The sequence below is a fragment of the Amblyomma mixtum genome, chromosome 4, assembly GCF_055824585.1.
Source record: "Amblyomma mixtum isolate Tamu chromosome 4, ASM5582458v1, whole genome shotgun sequence".
NCBI lineage: Eukaryota > Metazoa > Arthropoda > Arachnida > Ixodida > Ixodidae > Amblyomma > Amblyomma mixtum.
Genome location: NC_143015.1, coordinates 4,748,198 through 4,775,000, shown reverse-complemented (window position 1 = coordinate 4,775,000; position 26,803 = coordinate 4,748,198). Strand labels below are relative to the sequence as shown.

Sequence of the window (26,803 nt, the reverse complement as noted above, 5' to 3'; positions counted from 1 at the left end):
AGGCCGGAAGTTGTACCTTACGTACACCACACTTCTCACAACCTCATGAAGGTGGCCAATAAGTATGGCGTCCATGTGGTATTTTCAGCGCCGCGAAAACTCGCCGGAATGTGTTGACGCATTGGAAGAAAAAAAGTACAAGAGTGCACCATCAGACACCGTATGCCACAAGTTGGCTGCAAGAAAGGAGTAGTGTACGAGTTCCCGCTTACATGCGGCAAGGTGTACGTTGGACAAACCGGACGTTGTCTTAATGAGCGCCTGCTTGAACACAAGAATTCATTAAACAAGGGAGGCCATCTTCCAGACCACTGCCAAGCCTGCTCGAAAGAGAAGCGTGTAGCCTGCAAGCTTCGGCTATCTGACAGCAAAGTGCTATTGAAAAGCCGAGATAGGACAGAACGTCTGCTTGTGGAAGCCTTCTTTATAAAGAAGCGAGGTGATAGTTGCATTAGTGACACGTCCGTTGTTCTTCGCCACAGTGAAATGCTGTTTCTTGATGCATATCTGCGAGAGGTGATTGCGATCAAAAGCATGGATAAGGGAAAAGACTATACAAACGTTATTCTTTGAATAAATCCTGTTGAAAGTGCAGCGCTCGTCTTGTTCCCTTGCCGTTTTGCGCTCGCATGTCTTTCACGAATATGCAAGCCCAGCCCCAAGTACTTCTTAGCCAATTCCTTTATTGGGCTCGGCAGCATATCCACGATGGGCACCACTAGCGTAACTCGCTTCCTGATTCCGCCTTCGCGCCTGGTTGCTGCTCTCCTTGAGTGCATACATAAATCGCCAGTCAGCTCCACTCTCTGGGCTACTCCTGCTCCAGCTGGCACCGTCCAAGGGTGCCGCGAAATTTGTGCAGGTGCCGCCTTAGAAACTGCTTCGGAGCTGCAACCACTGCTCGCACTCAGGAGACCAGCCGGTGATTCCTCGTCAACCGCCGCACCTTTGCGACAGTAGCGCCAAGGGATACAAAGGCGTCCCTGTCATCATTCTGGCAGCGGCAGCGTCCCGCACGTCAAGACTGCTGCAAACTTCTCGCAGGCGCCACCTCATAAACTGCTTCGGAGCCGCAACCAATGCCGGCAGCCCATCGTAAGTCAAACCCACATCAGTTTTTAGAATTTGTAACAGGCGGGAGCCCTCGGCGCTGTGTCCCAGCACATTTTGGCTACAGTATATACCCGAGAATGGTATCTAGCCCCAAAGACGAGAAAGAAGAGAGACGGACAGACATCAGCTGGTTTTATTCCAAAGGGACCCACTCAATGTATAGGCGAGAACTTACAAAGACGCCATTGTTTTTTGCCATAGCTTGTTATGTATAGCCCCCCCCCCCCCCCCCTGTTGTCTAAACACCCACTGTGCTTCTCTTTTGCTCGTTTTATCCGGATATATCGAACTAAACCTAGGCTCTACTGAAACCGATGCTCCTCCGTCCCTCGAAACCATCTCACAGGCCGTATTACGCATAGAATCGAGCCAGAACACTATACTTTCAGAGCTCGCCTTGATAGGCCTACACAAACTACCATTGAAGACTCTGTACGTCGACTTTCATCGCGTGTCGAAGTACTTGCAAAAATTGTTGAAAACAACCCTGAAAATGTTGCCGCATCTAAAGCTACCCTGGACTTGACTCAACTTTCTTCTGACGTCAAACTGCTGACGACCAAGTACGATGACGTCGAAAATCGCTTACGCCGCTCGAACTTATTGTTATTTAGAATGACAGACTAACTCGGTGAAACTTGGGCACAATCTGAAGAACGCGTTGTTTTTTTTTGCTTGGACAAGCTTGACATTTCAATTGAAAAACATCAGATTGTACGCGCGCATCGATTGGGTCGATTTGAGGTAGCCAAAAAACGCCCAATCATTGTCAAGCTAACGCATTTCAATGACAAATCAGGGATATCGCTTGCTGGTCCGAAGCTGATGGAAACATCGTTTTTTATCCGTGAGGATTGTTTAGCCAAGGTTCGCGTAGCTAGAAAGAAACTTTTCACTTATGGTGAACAAAACAACGCCTCTTTTAAGATTTGTTTTGACAAGCTGCTCATCGGCAAAAAGGTGTTCACTTATAATGCACATACGGATTCTGTGGTCGAACTAAAACCATAGCGATTACTGACAACACCGAGATCCCCACAATCGCCTCATTCCAATCCTTCACAGCGCACTCGCTCAATTGATACCTACAAAAATATTTCGGTTTTGGTGACAAATATTTGGAGTTACCTGCCCAAAAAAGAATCTGTTGAGGCGCTTCTCGACGACCACAGCATTGACATCGCATTAACTGAATCAATCAATTTCAATTTATTTCCCAGAAGGTTCTGGTCGGCTGACTCGGCTAAAAGCTGTGCGTAAACAGTTTGACGAGGCCCCAGCCAGCCCTTACATGGGATAACAGCACACATTGATAAAATATTCATATACATCGAGAAGCAAATAGGGGATACAACAATGAAGCAAAAGAGTATCATGAATTCAAGTAATTGCAGTGAACATATAGTTATATTAAGAGGACACCAAAAATATCAATTCGGCAAGTAACACTAATGGCAATGAAATATGCATACAATCAACTCAATAAATGACAGCAAATCTTACACACTTTATTAACGCTTTAAACGAGAAATTTGTAAAACAAACTGACGAAAATTGGAGAGAAATTTCCAGCTAAGAGAAAGAACATCAGGTTACATCATTACAAAATAATGACGTAGTGTAGATTTGGTAGATTTATTCGTGTCTTTGTATTTGTTGAGAATTGTGGGAAGATTGTATTCTAGTGTCTGCAGCCTGCAGTGCCTACAGATTGTATTCTAGTGTCTAGTGGGTACTAGCAATTTGTCTGTGTTGCGTGTGTTTACTGGATGGCTATTTCCTTTTAGCAGTGTGTTACCTTCTACCATTGATCTGAAGCTGGAAGGGAAATAGTATGACAACAGAATTCGCAATTCGTACATATTTTGAATCCTTACAACATTGTGCGCCTGGAGAGCTTGTCGCGTATGACCTAAGCAATCAAGATTCGCAATATGACGAATGGCTTTCTTTTGGAGCAGTGAAATTTTCTCTATGTTTGTTTTAGTAGTTGAGAGCCAAACTAAGGAACAGTAATTGATGCGTGAGGCAAATAGCGCATTATATATCTGAAGTTTTATTTTACAACGAAGAAAAGTGCGGCAGCGGCAGATTGCGCCTGTCACTGACGAGAGACTATTAGTTAACTTTTGAACGTGTGAATCCCAAGTAAGGTGAGAAGAAAATGTTACCCCAAGTATGGTGTGTTCATGAACGATTTCAATTTTCTCACCAGCGCAGGTAATAACACCTTCAAACCTGGTAGCCTTGTTTTTTGGTCGAAATACCATCACTTTTGATTTTGTAGGATTGATTTTGAGTATATTAGCACCACACCACTTCTGAAGGGTATCAAGCAATTGGTTACATTTGATCATTAGTTTAGTTACATCTACACCAGAGAATAGTACTGTGCAATCATCAGCATATATAATGAATTTTAAGGTCTTATCAATGTTTACAACACTGTTGGCAAGTGGGACTGTATTAAGGATAGACGCTTACCCCTGATACCGTAAACTGAAAGCTTATGAGTTAGAATATCATGGTCCAGAGAATCGAAAGCTTTACTGAAATCGATGAAAAGGCTGACAGTTATTAGTTTCATTTCAAAATTTTTCACTATGTATTCCTTAAGTTATAATAATGCTAATTCAGTAGAGCGTCCTTTTCTGAAGCCAAACTGTGCATTAGAAATCAGGTGGAACTTATCAAAGAATTTGCTAAAGCGGTCATGTATCTTTTCAAATCCTTTTCCAAATGTAGGTATTATAGATATTGGGCGGTAATTTTTTGGCACGTTTTTATCCCCTCCTTTGTATACAACAGACACCCGGGACTTTTTCATCGCATTTGGAAATTTCCCGGCTAACATCCTGGCTAACATCCGATGCAGACGATATCCAACGTTTAAACAAAAAACTGGTAATGGCGCAAGAAACAGGGACACAGAAGGCCCACAAAAGACAGGACTGACGCCAACTTGCAACTGCAGTTTATTGCACCAAGCCTGCCTTTTGTACCACAACCAAGCCGTATCAACCAATGCATTAATGTTTTACATATCAAACGGCAATTCATGCGAAAACTGGCAACTAAGTATCGCTGAGCACTACAGAATCTAATCTAAAGGGAGCTTGGGATGCCAACTTCTTTTTTGGCCAGCAGAAACAATAGCAACATCAACCAAAGCAAAAAAAAATCAAGAAAAAACAAACAAACAAACAAGGCACTGGGGATGACAAGGCTACACTAAAAAATTATGAAATGCGTGATTAAGGCGAAAAAGAGCAAGAATCGAACGGCTATGTGATAAAACCGCATGAAATATAGGTGACCAACAATAACCCTGAAAAAAAAAACATGACAAACAATAACAATAAGGGGCGATGAAGACTGAAGGTACAGCGCCTGGCGTCAAGGGATAAAAACTGAAGATCATTTCTGAAGAACAGCCTCCTCAACGTCAAAGAATCTAAAAATTGCAAAACTCCAAAAGAAAGGACGAAATAAGAGCACAAAACCAAGGGAAATCTGCGAACTACAAAAAACCTACTATAAAGGACGTCTCGGCGCTGCTACGAGTAATGGAAGGCCTGCTAACACATTTGTTTCCAGCTTTCACGGTGAAATATGCTTCGACAATCTCTCTCTGAGTTTTATCTTTTCCAGTCCTCAAAAATCTAGTTATTTCGAATTCGGGAAGGCAATTAGAACAGCTTTCGGAGTGGTCAACTGGGAAGCTCCTTTCGTTGTTGCGCAAGTTTCGGCACTGTTCACTTGCACGCTCATTAAAACAACGACCTGTTTTCGCGATGTAAACGAGGCCACAGCTAAGCGGTATCTCGTAAACCACTTGTGTCCTGCATTGCGTGAAGTTTTTTTGGTGTTTTATGGTGCAAGCCGGCCGCTTTTCTTGGTTGGTCATGGCACAAAGTCTTGAAAGCTTACAAGGCGCGGAGAATACAACTTGAACATTATGTCTGCTTGGTATTTTCTTAATGTTATGCGACACCTAGTGAATATACGGTATTACTGATACTGATGAATGCGATGCCGGCTCCCTGATGCGAGTGAGTTCCTCAAGTTTCTGCAAAAGCATTTCGCAAACTGCCGAAATTAGACAAGGCGGATAACCTCCCTGTTTTAGCCTTTCAACTTGAGTGCGAAAGCTTGTTGACAACATGTGGGGGCAAGATTTGTTTAAGGCAGATTGTAGGGAGTTAGAAAATATCGCGCGTTTCACAAGCTTCACAAGCGTTTCACAAGCGCGTTTTACAGTGTTCATCACTGTAAAGACCCGCAAGCCTGGATTCCCGCTGCGCACCATCGTGTCAGAAAAAGGAACTTGGCAACGTCTCTTTAGCCGCTACCTCCAGGCACACCTTGGCACCCTGTTGACCGATGACCCTTTCCTTGTGCGCCGTTCATCGGACGTTATTAAGCATTTAGAGGCCTTGCCCGCCCACAAGTACACCGCGTTCTCCATTGACATAGAAGAACTGTACAATTCGGTTCGTCACCTAGGACTCCTAAGAGCGGTCAGGAATAAAACCCTTTCTACAGGAGAAGTTCGCTTCCAAAATGCCGCAGGTATAAGCACTGACAATTTCATTACGCTATTAGAATTCTACTTCAAATCCACCGCCATTTCCTACGAGGTAAAGTTCTACGTCAAGAAGAAAGGAGTCTGCCTTGGCTCTTCTGTTGCACCCGTCCTTTGCGACATCTTCCTTTCAGTGGTAGGAGCGGACATCAGCCGAAATATCAGTGACCCTCATGTAGTTTCCATACACAGGTATGTGGACGATTTCTTGGTCATTCTGAAGGACATTCCGGAACAGGATTTAGACGCGGCCGTCACGAGGACTGTGTCTGTTTTCTCAAGCCACGGCCAGGGTCTCACGTTTACCAAGGAGGTCCCTGCCGTGTTAAGCCGGGGGGTGTAGCCGAACGCGCGCCTGAGCGCTGTCCGAGGAAGCAGTCCAGACACCGTGTACCCAAGCGATGAAAGAAGCCCACTTTATTACCGCACTCAGCTTTTATTATCGCACTCGCGTCACATGACCACAGATCCGCTATCGCAGTCGCAGCTGACGATGCCTGCTGACGTCACGCAAGCATGAACAAACGATCCCAGCACATCCCCCTTTTCAAGCACTATTAACATCACCTGCATAAAAGTTAAAATGATTCAGTACGACAAGCATAATTGACACCAAAGAAAATAACACTGAACAAAGCATTAGTCGTCCACACCCAGCCTTATGGGCTTGCGAACGACTTTACCAAATCTGGTCCCAGTTACAATCCTAGCTTGAGAATTGTTACCGTCAGTCTCCGTCTTAGTTAGAGGCACCGAAGGTTCGCCAATTTGGCTGTCAGCACCAGTGACCAATCGGGCCCGGCTAAGCTCTTCCTGACTATCTGGAAACTCGCAGCTCCCGCTATCTACCCGGTCTTTTGGGAGACGGTTGAGCATTCTCCTGTTTCGACGGACTTGGACCCCGCACTCTGGTATGAACGCGGCTGTGGTGCTGCTCCGAGCACTGTACCTTTGGTGCGGAGATCAGTCACCCACACCACATCACCTGTTTCCAGCCTTGGGAGATTCTTAGACCGAAGACGTCGGTCGAAGTGGCGGCTTTGCCCCTTCCTGACCTTACGGTCATTCGCAATCGCTTCCTGCAGACAGCATTGTCCCGAATTGCGGTGCGAAGGCAGCATTGGGACTCTCGTCCTGAGCCTTCTACCCATTAGTATCTCCGCTGGGCTGACATTCAGAACACCAGGCGTGGCTCTATAAGCCAGCAGGGCTAAGTAAGGGTCATCCGATTTCAGAATGAGATTCTTAACCGTCTTTACCATACGTTGGACTTCCCCATTGCCCTCAGGGTGCCTCGGACTAGAGGTGACGTGACGGAAACCATACAGTTTTGCAAATTGCTCGAAGTCTGCACTCACAAATTGGGGACCATTGTCGGTCACCACACACTCAGGAATGCCATGTCTCGCAAAAATGCTCTTCATGCGGCTTATCGCAGTACCAGACTGCGTTGACGGAAGAAGGGCGATCTCTGGGTATCGAGAAAGATAATCTACTAAGACAAGATATTGCCGTCCCTGAATCTGACACAGATTCACCCCTACTCTCTCCCAAGGAAAAGAGGGTGTTGGCGAGGCGATCATCGGTTCGAACTGTTCTGGCGCATGCATCGCGCAAACGTTGCACTGTTTCACAAAACACGCTATCTCAGTGCTAAGTCCCGGCCACCAGATAGAACCTTTAGCCAGACTGCGGCATCTCGAGATGCCTTTGCGACCGTCATGCAGCTTGCTTAGTGCTTCTTTTCGAAGGGACTTAGGAATGACCAGCCGCACACCATTCAGCAGCAATCCATTCACCAAAGTAATACACGCACGATTCTGCCAGTATGGCACAAGATAACAGGGAACATTTTGTTTTTTTAGGCCACCCTTTTTTGCAGAGTATGCGCAGTTTTCGGCACACTCCGCCATTGGCTTGTCCTTCTCTTACTCTTTCAAGGAAATCATCGTCTGTTTCTGTAGTGAATCGACAAGTGATTGGCGAAGAAGAAGGAACGAGCTTTATTAGCCGTTAGTAGTTTTTATAGCCTCTTGGCTAGTGACGTCACCGAGACCACTGCCGATAGCAGATGGCTTGGTCGGTGGGCCTCCTAAGATAAGCACGGCACGTATCAGTAGCGCATTCGGTTCACAACAATTCTTCCCCCTTAAAGGGGTTGTGAAAAGAAAATGAAGCTGCCCGGTTTTAATTTTTACTAATAAGGGAGTAATTACTCATTGACGTCCACCCGAGCGCAGCCATAAGGCTACAAAGGAAAGCTATACAGCTTCCTCAGAAACTTCGTAGTTAAAGAAAAATGCTTCTATAAACTGTTTACGGAAGAACTGCTTCCATAAACATTAGACATGCTGATTCCGAAATATTTCGTCTCAATATTGAGTCTGCATTTAATAAAGCCCGTTCGAAATCGCTGCTTTTTTGCGTTCATGAAACGACCATGCACCGCCGTCGGCCGGCACACGCACTACTCGACTACGTCATTTTAAGACCTTCAGAAACGTATAGAGCTGACATTTTTCAAGCGCTAAGACAACAAGGACGAAGAAGGAACAGACAAGGACGAGCGCTACTTCCAACTGTTTATTTCGTAAAACCGCAAGTGCTTAAAACAGTTCTCGAACGCTTTTATGACACGGCAGTAAATTGCACGTGCGCGATTACACAGTATAGCTACCGAGACAACCAGAACTATGAAGATATAAGTGCGCGATTACGTTGATACCCTGAGGAAGGCAAGTTCTTTTTTTGACAATGAAATAGACGGTGAGCTTACACAATTGCTACCCAGTGATGCTATGTTCTGTGCTTCTATAATCTCTCGGGTTAGTTCGAGATTATAGCGTTCGAGAACTGTTTTAAGCACTTGCGGTTTTACGAAATAAACAGTTGGAAGTAGCGCTCGTCCTTGTCTGTTCCTTCTTCGTCCTTGTTGTCTTAGCGCTTGAAAAATGTCAGATCTGCACCAACTAGCCCGATCCGCTACCCTTCGAAACGTATAGAGATATCTTCAACTTTCGTTTGCCCTAAAATAATAGCTTTATGAGAAATTCGGAAAGTGAAACAAGGTTTTCCAATTATTTGTTACTCTGTTTGCACTCTGTTAAACTGAAGCGCGTGGTCATACATCAATCACTGACCTGGGACCAGTTTCGGTTTCGGTTCTGCTTCTCCATCCTCCTTGGCTTCAGCATCAGCGGCTCGACATAGCCTTGCTTACGTGAACCTGTCTAGGTGGTGTTCCTTGACAGCGGTGGTTTGAGTGAGAGAATCGAGCTGAGCAAGGTCAGCCCATCTCGACGACTCTCTGTTTACATGAACTCGATATGAACGAGTCAGCTATCGCGGCGCGCATCGGTTCCGCGCTTCTGTTCTTTGCTGCAGTAAAATATATTCCAGAAGCGTGAAGAGGGTTAGGCATAATTTGCAGATGGGGCTGCGAGTCAACCCACCCCTTGCGATAGAGATGAAGACTCGAGTCCACGACCGGGTTCGGAGGTTCACGGTCGGGGCTCCCGCAGGCAGAGGTGTCGCGGGCTCTCGGCATGACTGCTACTTGCCGGGCGCGCGACGTGCCGTTGCGAGCGGCGTAGCAACGACTGACAGCAGCTCGCCGCCTGCGCCCAACCGATGTCAATGACAGGCCGCACGCGGCCCGTCGCACTGACAGGGGCAGAATGCGAGCGCGCAGAGCGCCAGCGTCATAATGACGTGGGGGCGCGTTTCCAGGGGCCGGCCTGTCAGCATGGATGCCGGCCGCCGGCGTCAGAAAAACACGCTAGTATTATTTGTTCACGCTCATAACAAGCACTGGAATAGATGAATGCCAAAAATGAATCATTTTTGAGGATCGTTGGCTGATGCCAAGTTGCTGGCAGTATTTAATTCGGCGATACAAGCAAATTTCATCCCATGACCGCTTTATTTACTGCCTGGTCGCCGCTCGCATAGCTGGCATTTGCTAGCTCCGCTGGCGTCGCGGAAATAGAGCATATCTTTATTTTATTATGGGACAGGTTCACAGTTAAAGGGGTGACGAGAGTAGTACCTTTTACAGCGCTGACCAGTTCCGAAGCTCCCTCAGCTGCGGTATCGATAGTATCGATGCAAAACCAGGTAGGCTTAGCGACGACCAGGGCCGCCGGCAAGCCTCGCAGTTCATCGCCCGGCGCGTCCGCAGGCGGCGTCATTGCCGAAAGCTCGGCATGCTGCCACTGCTCGAATATAGCAGGCAGCCTTTCTGATAGCATGGCTGTTTTGTCTTTTCTGGTGCGAATGTGAAATACAGCGATCGAGTCTGCAGGCCGGCCCGCAAACCTGGATCCCGTCCGCTGGCGTCATAAAAATGAGCTAAAGATTTTTCTTCACGTAAATAATAAACTGTGGGAGCAAGAAGTGTGGAAAATAGATCATTTTTGAGGATCGTTGAACAACAAGCAGCAACTGTAATACGAGCAAATTTCTTGCCACAACCGCCGCTCAGCTGCCGCTGCCCGGCCGTTGCGGTCCGGCTTGCGCGCCTGGCGTCCGCTATATAGCTCCGCTGCCGAGCGCACCGCAACAATGACCATATTTTTTGTTGTGAGACGATGCTGTTGACAGTAAAGCGATGCCAAAAGCAGGCATTTTATTATAACCCAGGCTACTTCCGAAGCGCTGTCCACCGCGGCTTCGATGCGACACAGGCCTAGCGACGACCAGGGCAGCCAGAGAGCAGTGCAGTTCGTCGCCCTGCGCGCCCGCGTCCAGCGCCGTTGCCGAAAGCGCGCTACGTGGGCAGGCATGCTTTGTCGCCGCCCGATTACAGCCGGCAGCCTTTCTGATAACATCGCTATTTTGTCTTTTCTGGTGCGAACTTTAGTAGCCAAGCAGCGCGCAGGCGTTGGTGTGCGGTGGCAAAGTGTTACACCGGATGTGGGCCGGGCATGAGTCTAGCGGCGCAAAGATGCTTGCCGCTCCGTGTCCCTGCTTGCAGTAGGCGGCAGTTCGCAAGCGACGACTGGTGCGGCGCGCCCGCCAAGTTTTCGCACATGTGTCAGCTTCGCAGCTAGCAGACTCCATTCTGCGCAGACGACGGTGCCACATTCGAGTCAATATGCGTGCTGTAACCTCGGTCAACTATGGCTAAACAGGCCTCGCTACGCCGCCATGTTGTGTTGACGACAGAAGCCTCTGATTGGCTTCTTAAAATGACGTTTGCTGTGAGTTGAGGGGGACGCGCGCTGGGAAACCGAAATTTAGTTTTTTTCGCTATTCAATCAACCCAGACGATGAAACGAACCAAGGTATACTATAGAATGAAGGGTCAGAATTCCAAATACACACGTCGTTCAAAATTTTCCGAAAACATTTCACGACCCCTTTAAGGAGTGAAGCGGTCCGGGGGCCGACGCTGCCGTTTTGACCTACGCGGTGCGTAAGCGCCGTCTCTTCCCTGTGCTTCGTTTGTACAGTCTTCGGCTTGCGTGTCTGGCGTCGTTTGACTGTCCGCTCCTGGTTGAATTCTGGGCGGCATAGCATCGATTGCCATGTGACCCAATAGCGATGCCAAGAGCTGGTGGTCCGTTTCGAAAACAACTTCCAGACCACGTATATACTCGTTAAACCTTTCCGCTGTCCAAGTCAACGCCAGCGCTTCTTTTTCGATCTGGGAGTACCGTTGCTCAGTTTTGGTGAGCGAACCAGAAGCGAATGCGACTGGTATACGTTGCCCGTCTTTTTGCTTTTGGAACAAAACTGTTCCCAGACCGAAAGATGATGCGTCAGCTGAAAGAGTGGTTGGTAGCGAAGCGTCGTACATAGTCATGCATTGCGCTGAACAGATGAGCTCCTTGAGTTCTTGAAACGATTTTTCCTGACTGCTACCCCAGATCCAGTCCCTATCCCTGTTCAAAAGAACGCGCATGGGAGCCGTCACTTGAGCTAAATGCGGAAGGAAGCGGCCCAAATGATTGGCCATGCCCAAAATGCTTCTAAGCTCGGTTACGCTGTTCACTGGCCTCAAACCTTTGACAGCATCGACCTTCGCCGGATCAGGATAAATGCCTTCTTCATTAAGAATGTGACCTAAAACCCGTACTTGCCTAACTCCAAATAAGCATTTCGCTTTGTATAAGGTCACATTTGCCCTCGCTAGGCGTGTGATCACTTCATTTAAACGCCCATCGTCTTGAGCTTTGCTTTTGCCAAACACTAGGACATCATCCATAACGTTAACGACCCCCGGCAGGCCACCTAGTATCTCAGACATCCTCTTTTGAAAGTATTCCGGAGCGGAGGTAATTCCAAAGGGTAGTCGCGTGAAACAGTATCTAGCGAAGGGTGTTAAGAACGTAGTTAGCTCTTCCGAGTCTTTACTGAGGCGTACCTGGTGGAAGCCCGAGTTGGCATCGAGCTTTGAAAACCATTTCGCTCCTGACAGAGAGCCTAGAGCTTGATCCACAGTTGCAATGTAAAACGCTCTCGCACTACGCATTTGTTTAATTTTGTGAGGTCTACGCAGACTCTTAGGTCTCGTGAAGGCTTCACAACCGGAACTATACCGGCGCACCATTCGGTGGGGCCATCCACTTTTCTGATTATGCCTGAACGCTCCATTTTATCTATCTCGCGCTTCAGGGACTCCCTCAGAGGAATTGGTACCCTGCGTGGAGCGCTTATAGCATGCGGGATAGCGGCAGGTTGTAGTCTGATGGTGTACTGCCCCGGCATCGTGCCTAGACTGCAAAACATTTCTGGAAAACGAGCCTCGTACTGTAGGTTTCGCGACTCGACCGCGTCAGAAAATTTAACTACACCTAAGGCCTCAAGTTCTGGTAATCCCAGAAGGAGATCACGTAACGGACTGACGACGTAGCATGTTTGATACACGGCTTTTCCTTTCCATGCTATCTCTGCTACGAATTTGCCTAGTACGTTAAGCTTACTGCCTCCTGCACCCTGCAAAATTTCATCATTTTTTTCGAGTCGGGATGGTAATCCCGGAAACATCGACGGTACCACTGACACTTCAGCAGATGAGTCAACCTTTGCAAATATGGGCACAGAATTTATGCGCACCTGAACAATTCGAGCTTTTTTGCATGCGTCTACTGCTCCCACGAAAGTCTCTCCAGATTCCTGGTTGACTGCGGAAACGCGTACCTTTCGTTGAGCGGAAGCCTTCCTTTTCTTCAAGCAGGCCTTTGCGAAATGTCCCTTCTTGCCGCAGTGGAGACACTTGGCAGCTCTGGCTGGGCACACCGTCCTAGGGTGGGCGTCGCCACTACAGAAAGGTCACAGTCCCTCCGGCGGTCGTCGCGCATGCGGCGGGTGCACCTGCAGACGTCCCCTATGCCTCTGTTGAACCACAGCGTCCACACTGGAGTCTTGGTCACAAAGTTCCGGTGACTGCTGGCTTTGGTGTCCTCGTAGAGTACACTGCTGCTGTTGGACGTTTCCTTTAGGCGAGCCTTCGCCAGCGCCGAAGCCAACGTGAGCTGCGAATCCATTTGTAAAGCTTCTGAGAGCTTTGCGTCGCGGAGCCCGACAACCAGCCTGTCTCGGATCATCCTTGTCTTTAGTTCACCGAAGTCGCAACGGTCCGCCAAGCCATGTAGCGCAGTAACGAACTGGTCTACCGACTCGCCTGGCATTTGTGTACGTCTGTGAAAACAGGCGCTTTCGTACACGATGTTGCTCTCCTTTACAAAGTGCCCGTCGAACTTTTTCTTCACGGTTTCATACGTCCTCGCGTCTTCGTCGGATAGTGAAAATGTCCTGAATATTTTCCGAGCTTGCTTCTCAATCGTGTACAGCAGCGTGCGTACCTGAGCCTCCCCGGAGCATTCGTTGAGCCCCGTTGCGTATCGGTAGTCGTCGAAGTGCTCTATCCACGCCGTCCACTCAGACGTGCAGTCAAAGTCCAGCGGTGGCGGTTGCTGAAGCCCATGCAGCCGCATTGAAGGCGTCTCCGACATCGTAGAAGGTGTCTCCGAAGGCGTCTTCGACATCGAGGATGGAACGAGCCTCGCTCAGTGGGAAGGTTCTTCACCAGCTGACACGATGTCGTGTTAAGCCGGAGGGCGTAGCCGAACGCGCGCCTGAGCGCTGTCCGAGGAAGCAGTCCAGACACCGTGTACCCAAGCGATGAAAGAAAACGGAAAAAAACTGGTCACACAAGACGACGGACAAGAAGAGTGTACACACCGCAACGACTGGACTAACAACTGAAGTTTATTGGAAAATACATGGTTCGAGCAAGGCCCGCAGAGCATGCGCAACAGCATCATCACTAATCACTGAGCATAAGAGACAAAGACAAGAAGTCTCATCTATCGTCGACGACCTAAAAAAGCAAATTCTTTTTCAAGTAAGCGCACCGAGGTTGTGCTTATACAGTCAGAGCCTAACAAACCGATATGATATGCTTCCAAGATTTCCCGCTCCTGTTTTCCCTTGCCTCTACCGAGAATGGTGACATTGCTGAACAAAGGACAACATCCTTGTTCAGCAACATGTTATCCTTGTTATCCTTTGTTCAGCAATGTCACCATTGCTGAACAAAGGATAACATCCTTGTTCAGCAACATGTTATCCTTGTTATCCTTTGTTCAGCAATGTCACCATTCTTGGTAGAGGCAAGGGAAAACAGGAGCGGGAAATCTTGGAAGCATATTGTCGTGTTCGTCGACCAAGCGACGTCGCGGCCTCAGAGGTTTGACAGCCGACTGCAACCCTGGAGTGCTGACGACAACGCCTGCAACATCGACGACGCCGGGAGAAAGCAAGTCGATCAGCAGCTACGTCGCAGCCTCAAAAGTTTGACAGCCGACTGCAACCCTGGAGTGCTGACGACAACGCCTGCAACATCGACGACGCCGACAGAAAGCAAGTCGATCAGCAGCTACGTCGCAGCCTCAAAAGTTTGACAGCCGACTGCAACCCTGGAGTGCTGACGACAACGCCTGCAACATCGACGACGCCGGCAGAAAGCAAGTCGATCAGCAGCTACGTCGCAGCCTCAAAAGTTTGACAGCCGACTGCAACCCTGGAGTGCTGACGACAACGCCTGCAACATCGACGACGCAGGCAGAAAGCAAACCGATCAGCAGCTACGTCGCAGCCCTCAAAAGTTTGACAGCCGACTGCAACCCGGGAGTGCTGACGACAACGCCTGCAACATCGACGACGCCGACAGAAAGCCACTCGATCAGCAGCTACGTCGCAGCCTCAGAAGTTTGACAGCCGACTGCAACCCTGGAGTGCTGACGACAACGCCTGCAACATCGACGACGCAGCCAGAAAGCCACTCGATCAGCAGCTACGTCGCAGCCTCAGAAGTTTGACAGCCGACTGCAACTCTGGAGTGCTGACGACAACGTCTGCAACATCGACGCCACCAGAAGCGTGCTTTGGACCTGGCCCTGCCATCAAAAAGTGCGTCAAGGCAGCAGCGAGGACTCAAGGGAGTGACGAGCTCCGCAGAAGTCCACGAGACCTCAACACAGAAACGGAACGGTTCGTAGGCACCTTGGTCACATTAAACCAGGTGCAGCAGCCTACCCGACGGAAGATCCGCCGCCACACGATCGGACGAACGGACCAGCAGCAAGTAAACAATACACTGTGCCAGCTACGTTCGTGATCACGCTGCCAGCGGAAACTTCGCCTGTGCTCGACCTGTCTACAGCGCCCCCCTCCGAACATGGAGAACCGGCGGCCAGTCTGGACGACAGTGCGACAGAACGTTGCGGAGACCAGCCGAACGGTTCCACGCAACAGCAAGCGCTAAGACCCCAGCGTGAACGGCGCCCGCCCTACCGATACGGTGACCACAGCTAAGGAGGAAGGGATGTCGTGTTCGTCGACCAAGCGACGCCAGGTCGCTCCAGCAACCCTTGCCTCCTCCGCGCATACTCGCCGCCCGCTTCCCAGAAACAAGCGCGGGCCGGCCGCTCCAACAAAAGCTAGCACCCACAAAAGCTAGCAGGCGTCTCCCCCGACGGCATCTGGTCCCCACGGCCCCGTCGACTGACGCATTCCCAATTCCCTTACCGTGACCGTCTGCATTCCTACAGCAGCGAAAGTGCATTCTTGCACACTCGCCCTCTCTCTCTCTCCCTCTAAAGAAATAAACACCAGTCTCTACCCAGCAACCGCCTGGAGAGGTTCCTCGCACGCGGGGCTCCCACGCCCCGCACCAACGCCGCCATTAACACATATCATATCGGTTTGTTAGGCTCTGATTGTATAAGCACAACCTCGGTGCGCTTACTTGAAAAAGAGATTGCTTTTTTAGGTCGTCGACGATAGATGAGATTTCTTGTCTTTGTCTCTTATGCTCAGTGATTAGTGATGATGCTGTTGCGCATGCTCTGCTGGCCTTGCTCGGACCGGTATTTTCCAATAAACTTCAATTGTTAATGATGGGTTTAAAAGCGCGACAAGACGGAGACGAAAGGAAGAAACACACACGACAAGCGCTTACTAGCAACTAAAAACGTTTATTGCAACGCTGAGAATAAATAGGGGTCACGGAAAATAAAGAAGAATAACAAGACAGAAAAAGAGATTAGCCGTTACTATCTAAAAACGCTCGTTCCTTCTCAGAGAGCAAAATTGAAGGCTCACTGACACAGTCCTTTGTCATAGCAATATGATAGGCTTCTATGATTTCCCTAGTCTTCTGGTCGTGATGCGAAAAGATCACTGTCGTTTGATCCAATAGGGATCAAACGACACATGCAAAAGGAACGTGGTGTACATGATTCCCGTGTCATGTGGGGCTGTGTATATCGGCCAAACTGGTCGATGCATTAACACGCGCCTCGCAGAACATCGCCGGGCTTTAGGAAGTGGCACAGGTACGCACCTGGCAAGTCATGTGCGTAAGCACCGGGAAAAAGATAAGTCCTGCCAAGCCCTATTGGATCAAACGACAGTGATCTTTTCGCATCACGACCAGAAGACTAGGGGAATCATAGAAGCCTATCATATTGCTAAGACAAAGAGCTGTGTCAGTGAGCCTTCAATTTTGCTCTCTGATAAGGAACGAGCGTTTTTAGATAGCAACGGTTAATCTCTTTTTCTGTCTTGTTATTTTCTAGCTTTTTATGTTTTCCGTGACCCCTATTTATTCCCAGCGTTGCGATAAACGTTTTTAGTTGCTAGTAAACGCTTGTCGTGTGTGTTTCTTCCTTTCGTCTCCGTCTTGTCGCGCTTTGAAACCCATCATGAATGTTTACCAACTTGCCCAACTTTCTGCCCTCCTTCAGTTGTTAGCCAGTCGTTGTGGTGTGTACACTCTTCTTGTCCGTCGTCTTGTGTGACTGGTTTTTTTTCCGTTTACAATGTACCAACTGGCCCGCATTTCAACCCTTCCGATGAAAGAAGCCCACTTTATTATCGCACTCATCTTTTATACACTCGCGTCACATGACCACAGATCCGCTATCGCAGTCGCAGCTGACGATGCCTGCTGACGTCACGCAAGCATGAACAAACGATCCCAGCACAGTCCCTACGGACGGCCAACTACAGTTATTGGATATCAAGCTAATGTTTCCGGAAAAAGGTATTTGCTGGCTGTACAACCCACGTTCTAAGGAAGGCTTGCTACCATTTGACAGCGCTCACTCAAAGCTTGTGAAACGCGTGATTGTTTCTAACTCCCTGCAATCTGCCTCAAACAAATCTTGCCCCCACATGTTGTCAACCAGCTTTCGCACTCAAGTTGAAAGGCTAAAACAGGGAGGTTATCCGCCTTGTCTAATTTCGGCGGCTTGCGAAATGCTTTTGCAGAAACTTAAGAAACTCACTTGCATTAGGGAGCCGGTATCGAATTCATCAGTATCAGTAATACCGTATACTCACAAGGTGCCGCATAACATTAAGAAAATAGCGAGCAGACATAATGTTCAAGTTGTATTCTCCGCGCCTTGTAAGCTTTCAAGACTTTGTGCCATGACCAACCGAGAAATGCGGCCGGCTTGCACCGCAAAACACCAAAAAAAGTTCACGCAATGCAGGACACAAGTGGTTTACGAGATACCGCTTACCTGTGGCCTCGTTTACATCGGGCAAACAGGTAGTTGTTCTAATGAGCGTGCAAGTGAACATTGCCGAAACTTGCGCAACAACGATAGGAGCTTCCGCAAAGCGGAAAGTTGGGCAAGTTGGATAACGTTCATGATGTAAAAAATAGCGCACAGGGAACACACGGGACGGAAAGTAAACGACGCAGACAAGCGCTAACTCGCAACTGAGGTTTATTGCTGACGCGCGCAATATAAGGTAGTCACTTTAAAAACATAAAACAAAAACAACAAATGAAAGGAGCTTCCTAGTTGACCACTGCAAAAGCTGTTCTAATTGCCGTCCCGAATTCTAAACAACTAGATTTTTGAAGAGTGGAAAAGATAAAACTGAGAGAGAGATTGTCGAAGCATATTTTATCGTGAAAGCTGGAAACAAATTCATTAGCAGGCCTTCCATTATTCTTAGCAGCGCCGAGACGTCTTTTATAGAAGGTTTTTTGTAGTTCGCAGATTTCCCTTGGTTTTTATTTATTTATTTATACAGAATACCCCTAAAGGCCCTCGAGAGGGTATTACATAGGGGGGGGGCACAGGCAATTGAACAGAATAAAACAAAACCACAAATATAAAACAAACGACAAAAGCACAAATAAGACACTTTGGATGACATAAGTAAGCAAAAGAATCAATCAAAAGCACAAATAAGACACTTTGCATGCCATAAGTAAGTAAAAGAATCAAAAGAATGGCAGCGCCGCAAAGAACGAAGATTACTGCAGTATTCAAATTATACAAACAGAACACTAATACAATGAATCTTTTTAGTAACAAACCATGCAAAAAAGGAAGCCATGAACAAATAACAATGTATGCGAAGAATTAAGCAGTAGTTATTGAAGATATAAGTTTAAAATATTTATCAGGATCAGTGGTGGTAGCGATATGTGAAGGCAGAGTGTTCCAGTCACATATTGTGCGTGGTAAGAATGAATGCGCATAGATAAATGTTCTGCACGTGAAACGTCTAACTTTAAAGGGATGATCGCGGCGGTCAAAAATCGAAGGAGGCAAAGAAAAAAGTGGTTACGAAGTGATCGATGATGATAAAGTTTATGAAAAAGTGATAGTCGAGCAATTTTACGGCGAATACATAAATCCTGGAGACCTGCGCGTTTCTTTAAGGCTGTGATGCGGGTGTTACGTGAATAATCGGAGTAAATAAAATGAACGGCGCGGTTCTGCAATGATTCAATGTTATTTATTAGGTAAGATTGTTAAGGGTCCCAATTAGCCGAGGCATATTCAATTTTAGGTCGAATTAGAGTGGTATAGGCATGAGCACGGAGGTGAGGAGGAGCATGCTTTATATTATGTTTTACAGACCTAATGACCGATTAGCAGATGCAAGCATAAGGTTAATATGGTGGTTCCATGCTGAGTCTGAATGAAGGTGAAGTCCTAAGTACTTGTACGTGGTGACTAGCTCGAGTGAGCTATTATTTAAGGTGTATGCTGTTTGAATTCGAGACATTCGGTTAGTAAAAGACATCAATTTAGTTTTTGAATGATTAAGTTGCATAATCCAGGTTGAGCACCATGCTGTTACTGAATCCAGGTCAGGTGGGCTCGGTGACTGCACTACGGCGCAGGCACCTAAACCACTCACTTTTGCGATGCAGATGACCATCCTTGGGTTTGCCAGCCTGCTGCTGCCGTCGCTGGCGTGCCTACCTATGGGGGCGTCATCGCCAAGCGTACTGCCATGCACTGGATATGGATACGGCTACTACAACCAAACACCTGTCAGCCGCACTCCCCCGCTGGATCTGCCGCTAGAGCAACTCCCGGAACTCACCAGACCATGGGCTACCGCATCATCATCGACATCACCATGTTTAAAAGGGCGTCATCCGCCGACACGGCTCTGTGGGCTCGGTGACTGCACTACGGCGCAGGCACCTAAACCACTCACTTTTGCGATGCAGATGACCATCCTTGGGTTTGCCAGCCTGCTGCTGCCGTCGCTGGCGTGCCTACCTATGGGGGCGTCATCGCCAAGCGTACTGCCATGCACTGGATATGGATACGGCTACTACAACCAAACACCTGTCAGCCGCACTCCCCCGCTGGATCTGCCGCTAGAACAACTCCCGGAACTCACCAGACCATGGGCTACCGCATCATCATCGACATCACCATGTTTAAAAGGGCGTCATCCGCCGACACGGCTCTGTGGGCTCGGTGACTGCACTACGGCGCAGGCACCTAAACCACTCACTTTTGCGATGCAGGTCAGTAAACCGTATGTCCTCTTTGCTAAAAAATCAAGTAACTATATGCTAGTGCAGTTCCCGAGCCCCCAGTGCTGTGTTTCCATTGCTGTTGAGTGCGTTTGTGTAATTCATTCTTTGTTAATGCTATCAGGCGACGTCGAAACTAACCCTGGTCCCGAAGACACGGCTGCTGTACTGGCTGCATTAGAGAAATTAACCGCCGGCCAGACACAACTGATTGCCGAGATACAGGGCTTGAAAACCCAGCTAAGCAAGACGGATGAAACCATTACAGACTTAAACAAACGAATGGCTGAACTAGAAACACACTATCAAACACTTAATCTCTTAAGAACAGATATGGATGTCATGCAAGCAGACGCAATAGCCATGAATAATAAGATACACGAACTGGAAGCACACCTTGACGACGCAGAAAACAGATCTCGCAGGAATAATCTTATTTTCTATGGCATCCCCGACAATAGCACTGAATCATGGGCTGAGTCCGAAAAACTAGTTATTGATATTTGTCAGAATAATCTAGGTATACAGGTAGAACCTACCGACATAGAAAGAGCACATCGTCTTGGTAAGCACTCAGCCGATCGAACTCGTCCCGTCATCGTCAAATTCTTATCGTACAAAACCAAAAACGCTCTTCTATCAAATGGCCGGAAATTGAAAAACACCGGTTACAGTATTGGTGAAGACTTTTCCCGCCCCGTTCAACACGCACGGAAGCAATTGCTAAGATTCGCCAAAGCACACTCTGACAAGTACTCTTTACGCTTCAAAACACTGCATATAGGATCAAAACGCTACACTTTCGACGCATCGTCTGATACTGTTAGAGAAGTCGCGTAGCAGTTGCCCACTCACCGACCATCAACAAAACGTCGACCCACCACGCCCCGCAATGTTCTTTCGTTTTCCATAATATTCACTAACATCCGAAGCTTCCTTCCTAAACGTGAACTCGTATCAAACATCATCTCGTCATCCAGGAGCAACATACTCATATTAACAGAAACATGGCTAAATAGTGATGTAACAGATGCTGAACTCCTAACTGATTTGCCTGATTTTAATGTTTATAGAAATGATCGGAAAAATTCGCGGGGGGGTGGTGTCCTTGCTGCAATTCATAGGGATATATCTTGCTCTGTTGTTGACGTCACTTCCGACATCGAATCATTATGGCTCATTTGTCGCACTGCCCCCGTAAAGTACTGCTCGGCGTTTGCTATAGACCTCCACAGACTAATCCTGACTTCCCACGTCATCTCAATAATACCATTCATAAACTTCGTTCCACATATTCAAATGCTTACATCCTTCTTTTTGGCGATTTTAACTACCCTGACATCGACTGGCAGAACTTATCTAGCTCTGAAATAACATGCCATGCAGAGGCAAAGAACTTTATCGAAATGTGTCTAAATTTTAACCTTACCCAATTAGTATCACAGCCAACCCGTGTGACACAAGAATCAGCAAACACACTCGACCTGATATTAACCAATAGCCCCGAAAAACTAACATCTATCAGTTTTCTTCCGGAAATCAGTGACCACAAAGTCATACATGCTCTATTTTCATTTCACTCTACTAAAAAACAGACATCTGAAAAAACAATACGTCTATACGATAAAGGAAACTACAACGCAATAACTGAAGATCTTAGCACTTTTTTTCCCGAATATGAATCCGCATTTCACACTCGCTCAATTCATGAAAACTGGTCAATCTTCAAGAACAAATTAAACAGTCTAACTGATACGTTTGTCCCGACGATTACTTTTCACACTAACCGCAATAAACCCTGGTTTACTCGGCCCTTAAAACGACTAGAAAACAAAAAGAAACGATTTTTTCGCTCCGCCAAACGCATAGACACACCTGCCGCATGGGAAAAATATTACCAAATCGAAAAATTATACTTACATTCCGTTCGTGATGCCAAGCATTCATTTTATCACCACGACTTACCAAACCTACTAATAAGCAACCCAAAGCAATTTTGGCAGGTCCTAAATCCTACGCACCGTTCCCATATTACGTTAACGAATGACCTGAATGAACCTATTGCTGATAACAACTGTGCAGATGTTTTTAACAATGCATTCGCAACTGTCTTCACCACCGAGTTTGACGCGCCTCCACACTTATCATCCTTTAACTTGGAATCCTTCATGCCGGCTATCGCCTTTAGCGAAGAAAGCATCTCATCCATAATTCATAATATGAAACTGTCGTCTGCAGCTGGTACAGACCTAATTAATTCAAAACTTTTGAAGAACGTGAACACTATTTGCGCAGCCTATTTATGTCTTCTTTTTTCACAGTCACTGTCTTCGGGAATCATTCCAGCTGACTGGAAACAGGGCAAGGTCGTTCCAGTCTACAAATCGGGTAACAGAGACTCACCTTTGAATTACCGCCCCATTTCCTTAAATAGCGTACCGTGTAAAATAATGGAGCACGTCATATACTCACAAATCATGAACTTCCTTGACGCAAACGAATTTTTCCATCCTTCACAACACGGATTTCGCAAGGGCCTCTCATGCGAAACCCAACTAGCACTCTTCCTTCATGACTTACATGCTAATCTCGACCGTAACATGCAGACCGATGCTATTTTTCTAGATTTTGCGAAAGCCTTTGACAAGGTCCCTCACCGCCGACTATCACTAAAACTTTCGCAGCTCCACCTACACGCTAATATTTTAAAATGGATTGAAGAATTTCTAACTAATCGTTCGCAGTCTGTCTATGTTAACGGCCACCTGTCTAAGTCCGTCCCAGTAACATCCGGTGTCCCACAAGGATCTGTCCTTGGTCCCCTTTTATTCTTAATATATATTAACGACTTGCCCATGCATGTTTCCAGCAGCATTAGAATGTTCGCCGATGATTGTGTCATTTACCGTACCATTAACAATCGCGATGATCAACACACCCTTCAGGCAGATCTTAACAGTGTATTAAATTGGTGCAATAATTGGTTGATGTCCCTTAATCCTACTAAATGCAAACTCATGTCTTTTTCTCGTCGTCGCAACCCTTATCGTTTTTATTACTCTGTTTCTGATACACCGATTGAGCTAACAGAATCGTATAAATATCTGGGAATCACCGTCTCTCCTGATCTCTCATGGCGCGCTAATATCAGTAACATCATTTCAGCATCAAATAAAACACTAGGTTTCCTGAAGCGTCACCTCCGTCTTGCCCCACCTGAGGTAAAGCTGCTCGCGTACAAATCATTGGTAAGACCAAAATTAGAATATGCATCTGCCATCTGGAACCCACATCAAGTATATCTAATCACTGCATTGGAATCTGTTCAAAATCGTGCCGTCCGGTTCATTCATTCCTCATACTCGTACGACAACAGTGTTTCAACTTTGAAAGTGAAATCCGGATTGCCACTCCTTTCATTTCGTCGCCGCATCGCTAGCCTCGCTCTTTTTCACAAGTTTTTTTATTCTTCCCTGAATCAAGCACCGTACATCACAGCCGCAGCACGCATATCTCACCGCACCAGTCATCCACTGCAAGTTGCACGCCCATCGTCGCACACTACTACTTTTTCTGCATCGCTCTTTTCGCGAACAGTTACAGACTGGAACGGCCTTCCCTATGACATCGTCGTCATCGCTTCGCCATCTGTTTTTCAAGCGCGTGTAACAAATCATCTTCAATGTTAATCATTGCTGTTTTTCAAGTGTATTCCCACCCCTTATGTAACACCCCCTGAAAAGGGGGCCTTTAAGGAATAAAACTGAACTGAACTGAACTGAAGATTGAAGGGATTGGCAATCGGTGTTAGAATAGATTTTGCGATAAATTACACAGTCATCAGCAAAAAGTCTGATATGGGAAGAAATGGAATCCGGTAAATCGTTGATAAATATTAGGAAAAGTAAGGGGCCAAGCACACTTCCTTGTGGGACGAGGGAGTGTACTTGGCTGAAAGACGAATTGTGGTTATTGACAGTTGTAAATTGAGACCTGGAAAAGAGAAAATCTTTAACCCATGCCAAGGGGGTGAATATTAAGCAGTGCTAGTTTCATTAATAACCGGTTGTGAGGTGCTCTGTCGAAAGCTTTAGAAAAATCAAGAAATATGGAGTCTACTTGAATGCCAGCATCAATCGATGAATGTATGTCTTGAATGAATCCGGCAAGTTGCGTTTCGCATGAGTAGCCTTTACGGAACCCATGTTGATATTTAAAAATAATGTTATGTTCTTAAAGATAGTTAATTACTTGCGAGTGAATTACGTGTTCAAGAAGTTTGCAAACAGTGCTAGTTAATGAAATGGGTCGGTAATTTAGTGGTGAGGAACGATCGCCAGACTTGAAAATTGGCACAACTTTAGCTAGGCGCCAGTCCAGCGGAATCACGCCTGATGATAGAGATTGTGAAAAAATAGCGGACAAGATGCGATGAATACCATCAGATGAATTTTTGAGTATTTTGTTATTAAAGCCAAGGTGATCTGATGCTGATGTTGTTTTAAGCTTCCCTAGTAAGGATAAGATACCGGTCTCACTGATACATATTTCGGACATTGATGTATCAGAAGTGCTGACAGAAATAGGAGGTAGAGGGAGATCTTCACGGGTAAAAACGGATGTGACTGCGTTATTGAAAAGTTCGGCGCATTCGGCCACTGGAACACTGCTGCCTTCCGCGTTGGTAAGAGTAATGTCAGGATGATTAGCGGGGTTTATTATCTGCCAGACCTTGCGTGGATTGTTTGTTAGCATTGCCGGTAGATCGTGTGTGAAGAAGTGCCTACGTGCAGATATCAACTCAGACTGATATTCCTTATCACATAGTTTGTACCGTTGCCAAGATTCGGAGTGTCTGTTCTTGTCGGCTTGTCTGTAAAGACGCTTTTTCTTGTTATTAAGGCGACGTAGATGCCTATTAAACCAAGGCGCTGTGTTAGTGCAAGGGATACTGATGACGGTTATGAATCTGTCAATAAGAGTAGCAAGTTTCACGCTGAACAGGTTCCAGTTCGTTTCCACGGAGCGTGACGAAAAATCGTGAAGAAAATGATCAGCAAAGACTGACAACAGAGCGTTTATTTCACCGAAGTTTGCTCGGTTGTAGCACCTTATTTGTTCAGTACGAGTTACCTTTTTATGGGGCACAAAATTCAGGTTACCCGTGATTATGGAATGGTCAGAAAGGCCTTCTAAGAGCAAAATGTTGGAGCAAAGGTAAGGATCACTTGTCAAGATAAGATCGAGGATATTGGCTGTAGTGGCGGAACGACGCGTAGGTTCAGAAATAAGTTGTTGCAAAGAGAAATCGAGACAGGACTGGAGGAAAGCCTGAGCTTCAGGATCATTGGCAGGAGCTGTTAATGACGACCAGTTAATAGCCGGAAAGTTAAAGTCACCAAATAAAAGTAAGCTTGAATTCGGGAAACGACAAGTAAGATCGCTTAGTAAATTAGAAAACTGACTTGCGAATGAAGAATTCATGTCCGGAGGGCGGTAAATGACGCCAATGATGGCGACCATGGGACCACAACTCAACCGAACCCATACCGATTCTATGTACGACGTGACCTCGATAGGCACAGCAGTGAGCACTTAATTGACAGCCTGAAGGACACCGCCACCTCTACGGCCCGTGCGGTCACAACGAAATATGTTGAATTCGGAGTCACAGGCGAAAATGACATCATCAGGAACCATGTCATTTAACCAAGTCTCGGTAAGCGCGATGACCGAGGAGCAGCATGAATCAATTAAAGAAGAAAGAGCTACGTTTTTAGAAAGAACACTCCTTATGTTAGTGTACAGAAAACTGACATCGTAATTGGAGCAACGCTGCGTGTTTGGCCGCACGGGTGGTTTGCCAGCCACTTTACGAGAACTGGAGAACTTGTGCTCTTATTTCGTCCTTTCTTTTGGCGTTTTTCAATTTTTAGATTATTTGGCTCTGTTGTAGGTACGAATTCCGCACAAAAGACACACACAGGAAAAACACGAGGGAGACTGAAAGAGCAGGGCCGCGGCTCTGTGCAGTGATCTTGATTTAACTAAGCTGGCAAGATCGATAACTGATTGCAGGAAGAGAGCGTTAACGGTCTTCTTCACCGCAAAGACCCACAAGGACACAGTGCCGTTCAGAGCAATTGTTAGTGAGAAGGGTTCGTGGCAGTTCCTAATAAGCCAGTATTTGCAGAAGCATCTGAGTGGGTTACAAGTTGAGGACCCATTTGCCACAAAAACCTCCGGTGATGTTGTGCGCTTTTTGAAATCCAACGCTCCTATTGTATACGCATTCTCTGTGGATGTGGAGGATTTGTTTTATTCCGTGCCTCATGATGAATTGTTTGTTGCCGTCAGAGAATGTATTGAAAGGAATGGTGAAGTAAGTTTTCGAAACTCAGCCGGTGTGCCAGCAGACAGCTTCATTTCCTTGCTATAATTTTATTTGCAAGCCACTTTTATTTCTTTTAACGATGACTTTTACATTCAACGACAAGGCATTTGCATCGATCCTGCGTCGCACCGACCCTTTGCAATATTTTTTTATCCGCTATTGACCGATCCCTGAATCAGGTAATTAGTAACCAGGGTGTACTTAAGGCATTTAAATACGTTGAAGATTTTCTAATTTATTTATTTTTATTTATTTATTTATTTATTTATTTATTTACAAAATACTGCGGACACTGAGCCCAAGCAGGGTGGGCGAACAAGTCAATCAAACGGCAAAAAACGCAACAGTTAAAAAAAAGAACAACACAATACAGCAATAATTGGTTAAAACTCAT

General features: G+C 46.7%; 1 protein-coding gene and 1 pseudogene across 1 annotated transcript; one reads left to right on the top strand and one right to left on the bottom strand.

The window, feature by feature from the left end:
* Nucleotides 1-6,151: 6,151 nt before the first annotated feature.
* On the bottom strand, nt 6,152-13,656 carry LOC149345525 (uncharacterized; annotated as a pseudogene).
* Nucleotides 13,657-19,373: 5,717 nt separating this feature from the next.
* LOC149345524 (uncharacterized) lies at nt 19,374-20,966 on the top strand. The gene has a single exon (XM_089586103.1). It carries the CDS (start codon nt 19,389-19,391, stop codon nt 20,853-20,855), a length of 1,467 nt encoding a protein of 488 aa, XP_089442229.1. The 5' UTR covers nt 19,374-19,388; the 3' UTR covers nt 20,856-20,966.
* The last annotated feature ends 5,837 nt before the right edge of the window (nt 20,967-26,803 follow it).